The 16,675-nt window shown below is 41.9% G+C and overlaps 1 protein-coding gene across 1 annotated transcript in view; it reads right to left on the minus strand.

The window, feature by feature from the left end:
• The window catches only part of LOC117754039 (cadherin-12-like), an 86,649-nt gene that overhangs the window by 48,261 nt on the left and 21,713 nt on the right, over positions 1-16,675 (minus strand). Inside the window, exon 2 of the mRNA XM_034572676.1 lies at positions 7,495-7,949. Within this exon, the coding sequence (XP_034428567.1) occupies positions 7,495-7,740 (246 nt within the window). The 5' untranslated portion in view covers positions 7,741-7,949. The remainder of the gene's footprint in view (positions 1-7,494; positions 7,950-16,675) is intronic.

The following is a 16,675-nucleotide window of genomic DNA, read 5'->3' on the forward strand; positions in this document are numbered from 1 at the left end:
GGTTGTCCGTCCGTTTGTCTGTCTCTTTGTGAACAAGATATCTCAAACCTTGAGGGAACTTCTTCAAATTTGGTACAAACATTCAATAGAACTCAATGATCACCTGATCAGAATCAGTTGCTGTGACCTTTTGGATGTGATTTCTCAGGAACATATCCAATCTTTGTTCACCTGGACTCACTGACCTCTTTAACACTTTGAATCAAAGATGAACTGATTAGATTTCAGTGGCCAACAGCTATGGTGCCCTCGTACGAGTCTGAAAAATAATGTATGCAGTATGTTCTCGCTATCAATAGGCCGTCTTTGAGGCAATGAAGATGGCCAGCCGTTGCATCCGCAGCGTCGTGGTGCAGTGCATCAGCGCCGTTGTCAAAGAAAATATCGGCAGGCCCATTATTCATTTCTTATTAATCATCAGTGCAAAATGCGTTTATTGACTGAATTGACCTGATGCTACTCAACTACTGGTTGGAATGGAGGAAAATGGAAGCTCCTCTCAGCGGCTGTTGAAAAGCCACATCTTTACGAGTAATGATCGTTCAGCACAGGGAATTCTCGACTGAGAGAGGATGGTGTTGGTGTGATTTTTTTTTTTTTTAATACCTTCTGGATTTGCAGCACATGGTCCCTCGTTGACAATGACCATGCAGTAAACTCGCATATTGATTAATTTGTGTGATTTTCAGCGGAGAACGTAACCAGCCTCTGTAGAGAAAGCTGTAATTGGATTTCTGCAGACCAGGATTATGTGGAGCTCGTCTCAGGCATGCATATGGAAAACGCAACTCTCTGCTGAAAGCAAGCCAACATTAGCCAAAGAACCCTGCACCAGCGAGTATATCAACCAGTTTGTTTGGTACCTTTTATACAAGGTAGCCCTGACCTCTGACTGGTATCATAAAGCTGTTTAATGTATTATCACATTCATTCTGATGAGTCTTTGGTGGGTTACACTTTAAGCGAAACTGGGGCACATACTATATATAGTGTATGTTTCCCGTCAGGATTCACGTTGTGTTAATCAGTCAATATCCATGTGTGAGCAGATCTATTTTCACACTGCTATTCATTAGCTCTGAAACTACCCTTCAATCCTACAGCCCGCTGTCCTAGAAACCCAGTGCAGTGATGACAGAGTGGAGGTATGTTGGCATGTGGGCTTTATGTTATAGCTCGTTCACTGCATTGCCAGACCTCTCTCTCTGTGTCTGTGTCTGTGTGTGTCTGTGTGTGTGTGTGCGTGTGCGTGTGTGTGCGCCATGTCATACCACATTATGACTACTGATTGAGTGGTAAGTTCTTGCAGGTAGTTGGTGTTCTGGTGAGCTGCTGATGGAAAGAAAACACTGTCAAATGCAGCAAGCTTATTATAGCTGATCGATATTGGCTCGCGAGCCATTTCTTAGCTGCTGACAGCTCCCAGCTCGCTATCTGGGTTGTGTCATGCCTCAGTCAGGTAATAGGGATGGAGGTAAAAAAAAGAAAGAAAAGAAAGCCCACATATGCACTGGAGTGTAGGGATGTGTGTGTGTGAGAGAGAGAGAGAGAGTGTGAGGAGAGAGAGACGGGGAGGGAGGGAGAGAAATCTTGGGAAGATGGAGAAAGGACAAAATGGAATAGATTGACAGATAAGGCCCAGGGTGTGTGACAACAAATAGAAACCGTAGCTTATATTCACCTCTAAAGCTGTATTAGTGCAGGTCAGTGCTCTGAACACCTCACCTGCTGTTGTAAACAGGCGACTACATTCACTGTTTGCACATTGAGGAAGTTTGTAACCATGACTGTTGATAGAACCGTTATTTAAGTCACAGATCGTATGACCTCTGCTTTCAGATTAATTTGGGATATTGTCTTTTGCATAACAAACAACACGGTGCTCGGCTGATTTTTGATATATCACATTAATGTACATGATTGTTATTGATTATCTCGGAGACTCGGGTTAAGGCTTGATTCCCTTTTCTCATATCACACTTGATTAAACAATACAGTGATATTAATACAACGTACAGAATGCAATTTTCTACCCAGAATCACAACAATATTCCCTATCAATGTCAAGATTTGAATGGAAATATGTTGACCACGCCGGTAAGTGATACAGATTGGGACATTAGCCCACCATTTGGAAATATGATTCAGGCAATTCAGGAGAAAAGTCCATTACCCACGAGGACAAAATATATGAAATGTATTACTTTGGCAGGACAGATGAATGGTATCATTAGCTTTTATTTCAGGTGTTCTTTCCAGAATTTCTCGCAACATTCATCATCAACATGCATTACAATTGTAAATGTCCTCAACCTCTTAATATGTTCTAACGAGCAGCTGAATCACTGGCACACCTCATGCATAATCTTCACGAGAGCCATCCTTTTAAATTACACTACATCTGACATTGAATTACTCAGGCAACATATTTTCCGGATGACTAAAATCATTTGGGAGCATTTTAAAAGGGAAGAGCACTTCTACCAATTCTGCTCTGTTCTTTCCTTCACATCCATTTCGACATATTTTCATATTGCTTAGTACGTGTTACTACCTTTGTGTCAGATCTTTAACAGGCTTTATGGATCACGGCTTAAACAAGAATATTGTTGTTTGGCATTTTGCTCAGGCGGTTCATGTCGCAGCCTTTCCTAGCGATAGGTCACTGAATAAACACAGAGCAGTACAGCACCAAGCAATCAGGTCATGAAGCCTGTTCTTTTGGAGGTGATGTTTATTAGCTGCTGGCTTGCACTTTGTTTCACTGAAGTATTTAACAACAGCGGCTATCATCATCACGCCGTGTAAACGGGTTTGCTGCTTTCATAAGGGCCTCTTTAGGTTTTGAAGCATTTTACAGCTTAATTCTGGAGCGTTTAAACCGAGCCACATTTAACTACGTGGAACCGCTATCACCAGTAAGGCTGGTGAATTTCATGTGGTCAGATGATGGAATCTTTCCTGGTCGGGCCCGGTGCGTAAGTCTTGTTGAAAAGGTTTTTATGTCCTTCTTATGGCTCCTTATTGAGAGATTAAATTGCCGGCTTCACATCAGTGATAAATCTCCGCCAGGTGTGGGGAGGGACTGGCGGGAAGAGCCATCAATAAAAAGAAGGATGGCCATTCCCTGTCAGGCAGGAAGCGACGGAATAAACAAGTTGTGGGAGAAACAGCGCTGCCCTTTCTAGCAAAAGTGGTTTATTGACTTTTATTTAAATGAGCGACCTTTTGTGCAAGTGTAAGAAATGAGGCGTTGGACCATGCCCCTGCATGCCACGCGCTGTATTGCAGTAAAGGGTATGGAGAAACTTTTTCTTTCCTCTTTTTGGGTCCCTAAGTGTGACCATCAAAAACTGATTTGGATTTCTCTTTAACCTTCAGTGATGTGATGTTACGGGTACGATATTTGCTCTCAGAACCTAATGGCTGGAGCGTTTGGTGATTTTTATGGAACTGATTCCCTGACTGCATTTTCTTGCCAAGTGTATAATTTGTTTAGTCCCCCTTTGAGAGAGGCTCGCTCATTTCCTTTGCTATCATGTTTCCAATGTTGAAAGAATAATAAATACAAAAATTATCTCGAGCCCGTGTTGCTCATATGTTGGTCCAATCGCCCGTCAGCGAGATTGCAAAGGATATGACTGACAAATGGTCTCGGGTGTCCCGTCCATTCTCTATCTATCTCTATCTTTTTTCATAAACAAAGTGTACAAAACTTATTTTATTTCCTTTTTGCCGTGCTGTTCACTCATACATCACAGTGACACCCTGTATTCTGCGTTTTGTAGCATCCACTTAGAGAAGTCCCTGCATTGTTGGTGATGGCAAGACCGAGACACGCATTTCTTTTGATTACACCTCCTCTGGTAGTAAGTGGTCATTATAATATTTATAATGCATCGAAATGACAAGCAACGTTTATTTAAGTGGATTCTGAATTGCCACGTTGCTATAATTCTAGAGAAAATGTGTCAAACAGCAATTCATGACCGTTATGTGAGAGTGCCACGATGCTGGAGAATAGCTGCTGATCTCGGCGCATAGACTTTAAAAGAGTGAGAGGAAGCAGCTGCCACAAAAGGTAGATTTTTTCTTGCAGATAATCGCTGCTCGGCAGAGGAAAGGACTCGGCATTATCTAATTGTGAGGGCAAAGGGTGTTGCATTAACCCGCTTAAGCCTTCTTGGTTTTAATTGCTAATCTGCAATAATGTGGTTGTTGTCAACAGCAGATTGTCAGAAGTTTCACTACACGAAGGCTTAAAAGTGAATAGTTGGTGCTCAGCGTGTTCTTGTGGTTCCTCTGCATCTCGAATGAGAGAATGATTATTTATGATTTCTTTTGTTCTTAGAGGAAAACACTGAATTCTAATGTGTTAATCTCTCTGTTTGTTCGGTGTTAGTGGCACTTGAGCTCAGCCGTCACACAACTCGAACCTGGAATAAGTGGTGTAAAACCTTTTCTAAATATTCTTGCCAGACCACTTTGTCTTTATTTAGTTCAGGTCCACTGTGGTATCAATGACAAGTACATTTGATTCACTCTTAAGTAGCAGTTTCACCTTCCGCAGATAAATCTTAGTAGTGAACAGACTCTCGCAGACTCGTTTTTTTTTTTTTTAAACCACTGACGTTCACTTGCCCTTGAGCTTGGCCCTTGAGCAGTTGCTCCACATTAATGACAGCAGTAGTAGAGCTGAGGACCATGTTGGATCGTGTCCTGACCTTATTTACACCTCAGGGAGTAAAGAGGATAATTAAATAAGTAGTGTAAGTACAGCTCCGAGTTGTGACCGTATCATTCCTCTCACGTTCCGTGTCTGTCACCGCAGCTTCCTTGATGAAGAGGCTGTATATATATAAATTCTACCATGAATATTGAGATGGAGTATTGTTTGTCTGTAAAATCAATATGAATATATCAAAGCACTTCTTGTTTTTCACTGATAGACACTTTGAGGTTTGTTCTTAAATTGGGTCACAGGCATTTAATGGTATAAAAGGCTGAGTCTAAATTAAATCTCTTGCTTTATTTTGTAGTCATAGCATACAAGTGGAAGTGCAGACCAGGCATATTTTCCTCCCGCTGTCACAGAAGGAACGAAATGTTGCTTTGCTTGCACTCATTAATCTAAAATAGACCAGACAGCATGTAAAGAAGGAGTTTTTTTTGCTTCTTATGCTTTTTTCTTGCCTATATTTACCTAACATTCATATTAATGCATCACAGGAAGAGGTGTGCACATTGTTTGTGCTTTAAAATGTATGAATGAAGTATTTAATATTGTTCACCTAGATCAGACATGTTCTTGGTTGTTAGCCTCATATGTTGTTGTGAACTCTAGTTTGATTAAATCATAGTTTTGTACAAGTTGATGACTGCAAATCTGTGTGTATATTAAAATTCAAATGAAGTTAATCAATCAACCAATACAACAAATAAAACTTAGTTAATGCACAGAGACATATTCAGTTGTTGTAATTCTAGATTGGTGCCTCAAGACTGTGCACATCAGTTTGGTGGAGAAATTAATTGGTATCGAGAAGTATTGGATCATTCTTTTTGTGGCCTGGTGATAATTGTGCCTCAACACTTCAGATGACGTAGGTCTGGTAACTATTTTAGAATCTTAATGAAAAAGAAAACAGCGGGACATCCAACGAGACATTGTTCTCAGGCAGGTGTCACTATAGCAACCCCGAGACACATTCAGGCGAATGCCACCAGTCAGTCGACAAACTTGTTGATCTTTAACTCCGGCGCTCTGACTCCCCGCTCCGTCTTTAATCGATGAGCTGCTTCCTCTGCTCCACTCTTCCTCCACCAGCGGTTGTCTAGCATTTCGTCTCCTGGCTGCCAAAACTACCACATCTTGTTCGCAACATGAATTGTGTTTTCAGTGGCTCACGCTAATTAGTCGTTAATTGACTGTTGCAATTACACTTGGCAGAGATGCATTTCATTTTGACACCCTTGAAAGGGATGTTATTGCTTTTGACATGGCAAGACTTCACCGATGTAGAAACCAGCCCAAAAGAAACCATCTCTACACCACAGATGGTAAAATATTATATTTGACAGAAAGGAAGCTGCACAGGGAACACAGTGCATGTGCCCCTCCTCACCTCAGACCGTGAATGAAATGCCAAAACCGAGTAATAACGCGAGGAACAATATTGATGAGCCGCATAACTCTGCAGGTCACTGAACGGAAATCGTGTTCGCAAATTACCACAATTAGCATAACTGTATCACAGGCCAACCCTTCACTGCAGCAGGAGTCATGGTTCATTAGAGGTCGTTTATTGCTCTCTGAGACGGTGCTTGATAACTCCGTCGATGACACGTCGCTGGCATCCTGCCTTCGCAGTCTCTCGGCGTTATTTAACCTCTATCCTGTTGCAGCAAGCAAAAAAGCCTGTCGCTTTAAGATTGTCCCGACAAAGACGCAGGATCGCATCTCCAAATGCTTTTCATATGGCATAGAATCAGTCAATTATTATGAAGCAGTGCAGCGGCCCAGGATTAAGTGACTTAGGAGGGCAGCAGACAGCAGCCTCCCTCCCCCTACTTTTAGCCTCAGAGACTTCCACAAACAGCATGGCTTGTCAGGGCTGATTGCAGTGGCACTGGGGCAGATAAGTCAGTCTTACTATTATCCTGTATAAGCCAGGAGTGCCAAATTACAACTTTAGCCTTAAACCCCCACAGGGGTTACTTTACGAAATGTTTTAAGCCACGGCGGAGAATATATGTATAAAGAAAATCCTACACTAAAAACATAGATGTGTGAGGTTTTTGAGCAGCTCACAAAAAGAAGAGTGTCTGATGGGATGCATGTATATCTCAGTCTGGATTCAGGTTATTGGTTCTCTCCGCTGGCCTTTTATTGCTGTCAGCATCTTCCCCGGCTCATAACTATGATGTTCTGACAGTTTTACAAGGACTGTAGCTTAAATTTATTTCTACCACACCATCGATTCTTTCACCGTTTCACTGTCACGTGTGTCGAGCTTGTTTAACATAGAGGTGCGGGCAGGGCTCCATTAAAATATATAGATTTTCTCCTTCCTCATGACGGAGACATTAATATCTTGAAACACTAACAAGCACGGACAGTTTTACAATAAGGCTGTTATTAGATTGGAAGGTTCAGGCTCAAATGCAAAGGCAAAATGAAAATGGGTAACCTGCAACAATTGCTTTGACAGAGGGTGGGTATGTTCGTGTGATTGGATAAGGAGGGTCCTGCCTAAAGGATTTCCCCAGTGTATACATTTACATCAACTTATCAATGTATACAAATACATTGTTGTGTTTTTTTTGTTGGATTTACGCAGAATAGCTTTAAACTTAATCTACATCAGTGTATTTTTCTATTCTTTTTCTAGGGCTCTCTCCATTTACCACTAATCCAATTTCTCCCGAGCTCCTTACTATGTGATTTATGACTTCTCGCCCACCATAAATAAGAGGAAAAATAAGGCTTCTTACCTTTCCCACGTACTGCGGGTCTGACCCCATGTACTCCTCCAGTACAAAGAACTGGTTCCACACCCAGCCCCTTTTGACCCGCTGAAATCCAGCCGCCCCATTCCTCATCGGGCCCACCAAGCTCCTGGCGTGCTCCCTCCCCGTCCTGCTCCGTCCCAGCGGCGGTGAGGGTGGACGCAAAGAAGAGACTGAGCCTGCGTTGACGAGGATCCACAGGAACAGCAGCAGGCAGTCCCTTGTTAGCATTGGCGATCTGTGAGGTTCAGGCCCCCGAGTTAAAGTCCAGTGATAAGAGCTGAGCCACGCTGAAACAACTTGTGAAGGTCGTTATGGGGAATGGGCGCGTGGTGAGGCGGAGGGGGTGGGGGGGGGCTGGAACCAGATGTGGCGAAACCCACAAAGCAGTTCTCCCGGGTCTGTCAGGATCCCACTCAGAGATTTATGGAGCTCATCACCTGAAGGAAACAAAACAAATGCATAATTTAAAAAGGTTTGCAGGATCTTGAATTACCTCATTCCGCATTAGCTCCATTATATATTTATCATGCAGTGTGATTTTTCGGATCGGAGACTGTCTTGCAGCACATGTGCTCATCATGCACTGTGACTATGAGGTGTTCGTAACTTTCTCTTCCTAACGACTCTCCAGCTGTTTCTGGCCCAGATTTAGTTTTTACCTTCGATGGTGGACAATACTGCTCATATTCCCAAACATGAATATAAGTATTATAATCGTTTAACCGCTGCATCAGACACTTTTCCGGGAAGCTTGGTCTAATTAGCCAGATTACTTGTCTTGGTGAGAACAGTGACTTTATTTTTGCCGTCACTGACACAGACCTGTCAGGGTGAGAGCTCTTCTTTGATTGTCAGCAAAGGGCACGTCATGTTTTATTTATGACACTTTAATGAGAGGATGCGGATGAACTTTTTAGCTTTTTAGCTTTTGCTGCACTTGTCCTAGTATTTCAGTGAAACCTTGTTCAAACCCTTTTAAAAATGTTGAAGTAACCGTACCATTGTTACATCAGTTGCACGGCAACCATTTGACGGTATGGAGCGATGCATTGGCAGTTCATATATCAAAATGACACGTCGGCTGTATGAGATGTCAGTGCAAAGCACCATGCTCACACTGATTTCTTTTAGATACTTTGCTTTCTCTCAGACATCACTCTGGTGAGGAGCACAACAGATTTGACAGCCGCGGCCACAGGAGATTGTTCCACTTGCTGCGGCATGTCATCTGACAGACTCCTTTCTGTCAAAGAGGGGGGGACTCATTCAGAAGATTACCAATATGTAATCCAGCTCACGGGCCACGCAATTGAACATTTAATTTGTTAATTCTTTCAATATGCATTGTTTATGTCTGTACTTTGGTTCGGTGGTCGTAACAATGAGATGTAAACATGGGCCGGGCCACTGCGTCGGCATGTCTTGGAGTTGTGTCTGATTTCGCATGCATGAGTAAAGCATGAGTAAACGAGAGGGTTGTCACGGAAAGAAGAAAGTCTGAGTGTGTAGTTCAGTTTCATTTCAGACGATTTTAAAGCAACTCTAATCACTGTGTATAATAATATTTTCTAATAACAATAAAAGTAAGTTTTAAATGTACATCATTTTTATCAATCAAAGAAAATGCAAGTTTGCCTTTTATAAAAACAATCAAGAGAGTCCCAGCCAGCTCAGGTAGGATCTGCACCATATCTTTTATCGATTTGAAACAAATAATTATATTTATTCATATCAGATGTGCTGTGTTTGGAATAAAATAAAATAATATATATATAATAGTAATTTAAAATTGTGTAATTATGCAGTTGATGCACAGAAGAAAAGGAATATTATGGAATCTGATGTTGTTAAGCCTTGTTCATTACTGAGCAGTCATCTATCGCACTGTTGTTGTTCACACCGTGTTTTCAATCCTGGCGACCACATCAACACTCAAGCATCCGTTAATTGCGCCAAAAACCAGAGAAGGGAACCACACACAGTTGGATTGAAGAATGGAGCTACTGGTTTCCACACCTGGCTTATTGTTTCCTCTCTCGCTCTCAATGCACTTATAAGTCAAACAGTAATGGAAGACAGCGAGCTTCTAATTTCATAACCGGAGCCCTCATTGACATCACATTCTCTTTGATTAATCGTGCAGACTTGGAACATCGGCTTCGGAGGGAGACGACTTCAACAAGGTCACGCTGTGCACCCGGATCCATTTATTCTCTGTCACCGCAGTATCTTAGAAGTCAAAACTGATCTGCGAAGTTCTCCGTGCAAAATTGGCAGGAACTATCTGGACACGGGTCAGACATGCCTCTCCCGCAGGTCACTCCTCATTTAACATTGACATAATGGAAAATGACTGTTCCCATAATTCCTGCAAAATCACGCGGCTGCCACTGTACGGCCCTGGGAGGGCCTGATGCATATTTTATGAGAAGTTCATTAGCATGTGTCGGGCCTTCGGTTGTGAGCCTTGACCCGCGTGTCTACTTCAGATAACACGACACAGCGGGCTGACAGCGTTCCCGCACACCACCTTCAAAAAAATCAAAGAACATATGGCTAGCCGATCTGCCGCTGCAGATTGCCGCCCACGAGAGACTCCCCCCGGAAAGTTATTAGTCGTCAAGGCTGCCATAAACATGACAAACAAATAAGGAGGCATTGACTTCTGGATTGGAGGGGAGTAATGAGTCATCTGGAAAGACTTCTTATTTTGCATAGACGTTCATTTCCTGATAGATATGTGGGCAGCGACATTTTCCTTTTTCCCCCCTTTTTGTTGTTTGTTAAAAATAGAGGTGATTCTCAATATACACAGCGTAAGGTGTAAATGAGTCATCACCTTTTTGTGTCGGTTTATGTGATGGTGTTTCACACAGAAGAGGCAAAAAAAAGCGTCGAAGGATTATCTAACCAAAGCGTGAAGTCAAACGGAGCAGAGCACTTTAAATTAATATAGATGATTCAGTCATTCATCTTATTGCATCATTTTTGCCTAAACCAGCTGAAACATTTTACATTTGAGATGATGGATGTGACGATGGGATGTGTTGAGGTGAATCAATTTTTCTCACACAAAAACACCTATGTCTTTTGCCATTTATCTACTTTTTTAAAAACGTTTGAGTAAAGAGGGAAACACAAATTAGGATTTGAGAAGCTGATTAAATATCCTCAAGTTTAACATAATCATCTAATGAAGCTATGACACGATTGTTGAATCTGTATTGATGAATTAATTGCAGAACTCGTCTTTAGGCATTGGGGGTTTCTTTGAACTTCAATTAGTCCAGAAGACATAAAGGTAAAGGAGTATGTTTGCATTCACTTGTATTTTCTGCTGACTCTTTAATTGTTATGATTTCATAAACATTAAATGTGCTAACCCATCGATCAAAAATCTACAATTACAAGAAAGATGAAGAAAAGACGTGTACAGATGTACAAGGGTCAGTATCATACTAGTACAGATCATATGATCGTGAACATCTGCTCGTAGAAGCAGAAAAGTCTCCCCTCGTAACAACAGATTTGTGGATGTTCAGCTCCGTCACCTCAATGATCACGGTGGTGACCTCTCCTGAACTGCAGCTCGGACTGATGAGGAAATATGTGCACTGAGCAGATGATGGAGAAAAGAAAGTGTTAGTCACTCGGGGAGATCGGTGCAAAGACGTTTCTTTTGTCTGGCGGAAGGACGACTGTGATATCAATGAAATCCTACAGGGGACGAGTGGGAGGAGAGGAGATGGAGGCGATGTAATGAAAATGGGAGTAACAACACAGCTGGCCAGTCAGGCTAAATTATCAGAGAGCACTCCATGCGTAGGCTATAGCACAAGCACAGTAACGAATAGTGAACAAGGTGGCTTTGTTAATTACTTGTATGCATTCACTCCTTTGCTTTACAGTTTAGCTTCAGCCACTGTGTAGAAACAATGTGCCTCATCCACAGCTCGGTGTAAAACAATGGCACTGAGATGCAAAGCATTTTCACAAAGGAGCAATGACACCACGCTTAAATCCGATTTGTTTAATTCTCTTTATGGTTCTCACCGGACGGCTTCTTGCTGGCCTGTGCACAAAAACCTGCAGCCACGAATTGTAGAGGCATTAAGATGATATGAGGAGACGTCGTCCCCTTCTTTTCCTTTCTTTTATATCCCACGCGCATTATGTGTGGGGAGAGCCAGAGGATGCCTTCAACTCACATTACATCCGGCCCTTTGTTCAACTTGGTGGTGGATAGGAAATGCTGTGGGCACTCATGCTAGGAATATGATGAGTTTCTACCTGGCCAAAGTCACCCTTCAGTGTGTCACTGATGCTGCCCCGTCTATAAATATAATAACATTGTTCCCTCCCACTGGGATTCCCACTCAGACCTTGAAAACAGCGGTTGCGTGTGTATATTTCTGAGTTAAAGTCCTAATGCAGTAATGAGACGTTTCCCCTCCTTTAATTTGTCCCACAGGAAGTTAGGAAGATTATTTTTTTATATATATTATTAAGTGTTTGTCTTAATGCTGCTACCCCCCCCCCCTCCACATAGACGGGGTGCAGACCACCAGCACAGCATTTACAATGAACTTTTCAGGGCCATAAATAATCTCGGTGTCGGTTGAGAAAAAGAGATGATACCACTGTTGAATCCAAGTTTTTTTGGAGCCATAGATTTGTCCCGAGCAACACCTCTATCTTTCATTGATTTCATTAGGACCCGAAGACAGGAAGCCAAAACACATTCTTTTAATAGTGACAAATGGCCACGTCTCTTGTTGCCAAGGCTATTTTTGTGATAAATGTGCCTTGATGCTTACTTCACTTAAAGTGCTGTGTCAGCAGATCCGGGACTTTGCAGAGGGTTTGGGGTTGTGTTGGGGGAGAAGCTGCTTCTGAAGTGTAACTTTTTTACAGCGTGCCAATAATGTATAAAAGGAAATGTTAGACTAAACGTTACCCTCAAGAAAATCAATTTTTGTATTAAAAAAATTGTAGTTAAAGTCAAAAATTGGTCATTTGAAATATATCACTGAAACATTTAATCGCTGCTTTTTAATAGGTCGTTAGAAATTGCGATGTAAAATAGTATTTCACTCCAAGCATGGACATCACAGGGGGATATATGAAAGGATCCGTCCAACGCCACCATATCAGTAGAACGCTGATTAATGCTAATTCTGTTGGTAAATTGGTAGCAGGCCAAAGTGAAACCTGTTTGTTGACCAGATAAAAGTGAGCTGGAGTCAGTAATTAGTCAAATATCTTTTCCAGAGGAAGCTCCAGTCTTGGTCTGTGCCTTCACCAACACACAAACTTTCGGTCTCCATTTGACATTTCAGTGTCGGATTCATATTTATATGGTAAATATAAACATCCTTCCAGCCTAGGAATCAGCAGCTGTGTAAAGTCAGAGGATTTAGATCTGGCCCATAATAAGTTCATCCCGACATCCTGAGTTTGGGCAACATGCACAGTGTTCAACATGCAAAAGGCTTTGACAAGTGACTGCCAGAGACACAGTCTGGTAATAAAAGCAGACGAGACAAGGTTAGGTTTGTTGCAGCGAAGAATACAACAGATGTCTTTTTTGTTTTTCCTCTATATATGAAACGTCTGTCGCTCCCGTCACTCCTACGGTTTCCCTGTGACACCTTCCTGCCAGAGACAATAGTTTCAGACTAAACCCAAGACAATGCGATGCTTATTTGCATCAACAGGAATCACGGAGGACGGGAGAGAAACTGACTTTACTTCCATCTTAACGTGATATTAATAATATTCAAACATCACGTCAACTCTTATGACTCGTTTACTCAGGCCTTATCATGTTTACTCAGTTAAACCAGAGATTACAGCTCATTAAAGAATCAACACTACAAATCTTTCTTCCCATCCTTTTTGCTTTACACTGATAATCCCGTTTTTGTATCACATCTTATCATATCTTATCATGACATCTGACGTTTTGACAGAGACAAATATTCAGTCAGGAGACATGATCTTCTTCTGCAGCGGTGAAAGATGGGCAGCTTCTGGGATGAAAGACGAAATGAAGCAGCACTGCTCGCCCCGAGGCGTCGAGCACCATTGGTGCACAGGCAACTGTTCTCATCCAGATAGACGGTTCTCGAGCACGTACGGCTACAGATCGTTCCTGACCCGGTGACTTCTGCTGCTTGAAGAGTTTTGAGGTGGCTCCTCTCACACGACTCTTCAGTTCCTTCCTGTGGCATTTGGTCCCTTTTTTGTTTTACATAGCTCCAGCCTCACACAGTCCACGAGGAGAGCGGGTATTCACCAGTCTGTTACAGCTCGTTTTTAAACCCAATGCAGCTTATTCAAAGCACGTCAGACCTGCGGCAGGGTCAGTTCTCTTTGTCTACACTGGATGCTTTCACTCACAGTGTTCCTGTGTGTTCGAGGAGGAACACAATACATAATTATTGTAGATGCTCTGTGTGCAAGTCGGAAGCAAATAGATGGAATTAAAGATTGTAGCTGGAAGTGAAACAATATTTTGTGACGATAAATGACTAAACAAAAAGACTAAAAAGAATCAGTGTAGACCTGCAAATCTATTCACACTTTGTGTAGCAGGAACATATTTTTAACACCAATGTACAATGGTATGATTTATCTTTAATCAAATGCCTATATACTGTAAATAAATATGGACGACATGACATCGATCTAAAAGGGAAAGCAAATCATCTTGACTCCCGCTGGTTGCTGCCTGCAGTATAGATCATAAACTCTGCCTCCTCCATGTTAGCAGATGAAACATGGAGGAAACCTAAAGACATTTTTGTCGTTTTAGATAAGTAGGCATCATACTGCTGCTTGTTCAAGTGTTTATTTTTCCATTAAGAGTAGTTTATAAGTATATTGATATGAATATTATCTTTACCAACATCATCCCTACAGTCTAAGGAAGAAGAACAGTTCAAGCCAGCTTGGTTACCTTTGCCTTCCGAGACCTATCGAAACAAATATTCGTAGTCAGGAAGGATTGAAGAGTTTGTAACGTGATTTCAAGAGATGTAAGCTAGAATCCATAAATAGACGGGAACACATTTGACCTTGATTTTGCATTTCACATTCTCCCTCCTCGCTCTTGCTGGACGGTTCATCAAACAAGGACTATTCTTTGAAGTCCCTTGCAAAGGTAAATGGACATGTCTCGATTCCCACGGGAAACTCGTATACAGCGATTCTTTTTTTTTGTACCGGCAAGACTTAACGGGATGAAATTCTGCTTATGCTGTCAGATGTTCTGAAGGAGAGATAATAGGAATAAGAAAGTAACAACAATACCACAGAGAAGTATTTATTCGTTTATATATTTATTTTTTTACTTTTAAGACTCTTCAAGGTCGGGAGGTCTGCCGCTGAAGGACGTGGGGTTTTTAGGAAACAAGACAGATTATTACTGAACCAGAATTTTTTAAGGCCACGACTTAATTTACCACTCAAGAAACTCTCCAGAGATTCTTATTCAGCCACAATCACTAAATGTCTGCCATGTTCCTACTCTCTTGTAAAATGTATTCCTGCAGGACAGAGGAGCTGCTGTTGCATCCGCAGATTATCTATATTATATTGTATTCTATTCTATTGAAAAAAAAAAACATCCCAGATCCTATTCTGACAAGATACGGCTTCTTAAGTTCAATTTCCTCCAACTAGGAACATCTCATATCAGCGAGTGTACACACCCTGAGATGGTGAATCACCTTGAGTCTAATCCAGCGATGGTGATAAATAAATTAGCCGTGTATTCTACCGAACAAAGGAGGGCTCACTGTTATAGAAATGAACTTTTCCCCCTGAAGATATGGGAAGGCTTAGCTCGGGAGACAAAACCAGCCCGAGGCAATAAAGAAGCACCACACTGACTCAGCTCTCACCAGCGTGAACACATCTAAATCCCCTGCCAACAGAGTCTGTGATGCAACAGATATGGCTCCGTTGAAAGGTTATGATTAAGAAGGATATGTGAACCTTCAGCTAGGTGCTCGGGATCTGAATTAGAGATTTTCTTCCTCTTATTTTGGATGCTATAAATAATCGGTGACACGTTGCACACTCACACGTTTATATCCCTAAATTGGAACTGCTGAAAACCGAAGCCTGGTTCCTGGAGTCGGAGCTGCCACTGCTCTTCTGATCTGAGCCGTATGAGTGTACATTAAACTAAAAGGTGTGAACGCCGAGGCCTGTCACCGCACAGCTTGCCTACGATCCCACAAGCCAAACTGGCGGTGGGGGGAAATCTTGCTTTACCTGCAACTGCGGGGTGTTGCAGTGCAAACTCAGAGAGTGCTTTGGCCCCTGCTGCTTCGGTTTGAACTAAGAAAAGACAGAATATAACGCTGAGTTCTGAGCCCTGTTGGCATTGTACAGTGTGTGTGTCATTAGATTTTCCTGAAGGCAATGTCATCTCTTTTCAGAGGAGGTAAAAAAGATGGCGAGTCAGATTATTACAAGACCAGTAGCATTGTGCAGAAGGTCAAACGCCGATATGTCTTTTCAAGGTAGAAAGGAAAGAAATGTCTTTAAATTTTTTATCACGTAACATTAATAATTCTCCAGTGCTTCGAATACCCCTCGCGAAAAACTGAAAGGGTTAAATGGATAAAAGGGTTTTAGGTCCTCAATGGGAAAATAAAGTCAAAAATAATCTGAAATATCCTCGTTTAATAGTTTGTTTTAATGTCACACAGAGGATCTGCAGCGGAGTGATTACACCTCATTTCCAGGAGAAAAAACACTATTGATTAACCATCAGTGAATGTGAGTGTTGATTGGTGTTTTCTGACAATCTGCCAAATCACGTTATAATTTTTATTTTCTGCAACAAGTGGTGCAGACGTGCGTTGATGTCCCACAGTCCCACGAAAAACAAATGATTCACTCAGTCAATTAAACCACAAATCGTCGCGCTATCGTCGTGCGGCTTATTTAATGGTGTGAGTCCCCAAATTCGGGAGATACCAAAGTTGACAAGGGAGTAACGCTCTTTTTGAAAAAGCCAGTTTCAAATGTCTTTATTTTCCCTAATGCACTATTAACTGAGAGGCCTTTAAATTACTGCATTTAATGCATCGGTTATCCCCACACTTTGTGAGGGAGAGAGGGGTGGGGTTTAACGTCCCCTTAAATG

The sequence above is a fragment of the Hippoglossus hippoglossus genome, chromosome 20, assembly GCF_009819705.1.
Source record: "Hippoglossus hippoglossus isolate fHipHip1 chromosome 20, fHipHip1.pri, whole genome shotgun sequence".
Taxonomy (NCBI): domain Eukaryota; kingdom Metazoa; phylum Chordata; class Actinopteri; order Pleuronectiformes; family Pleuronectidae; genus Hippoglossus; species Hippoglossus hippoglossus.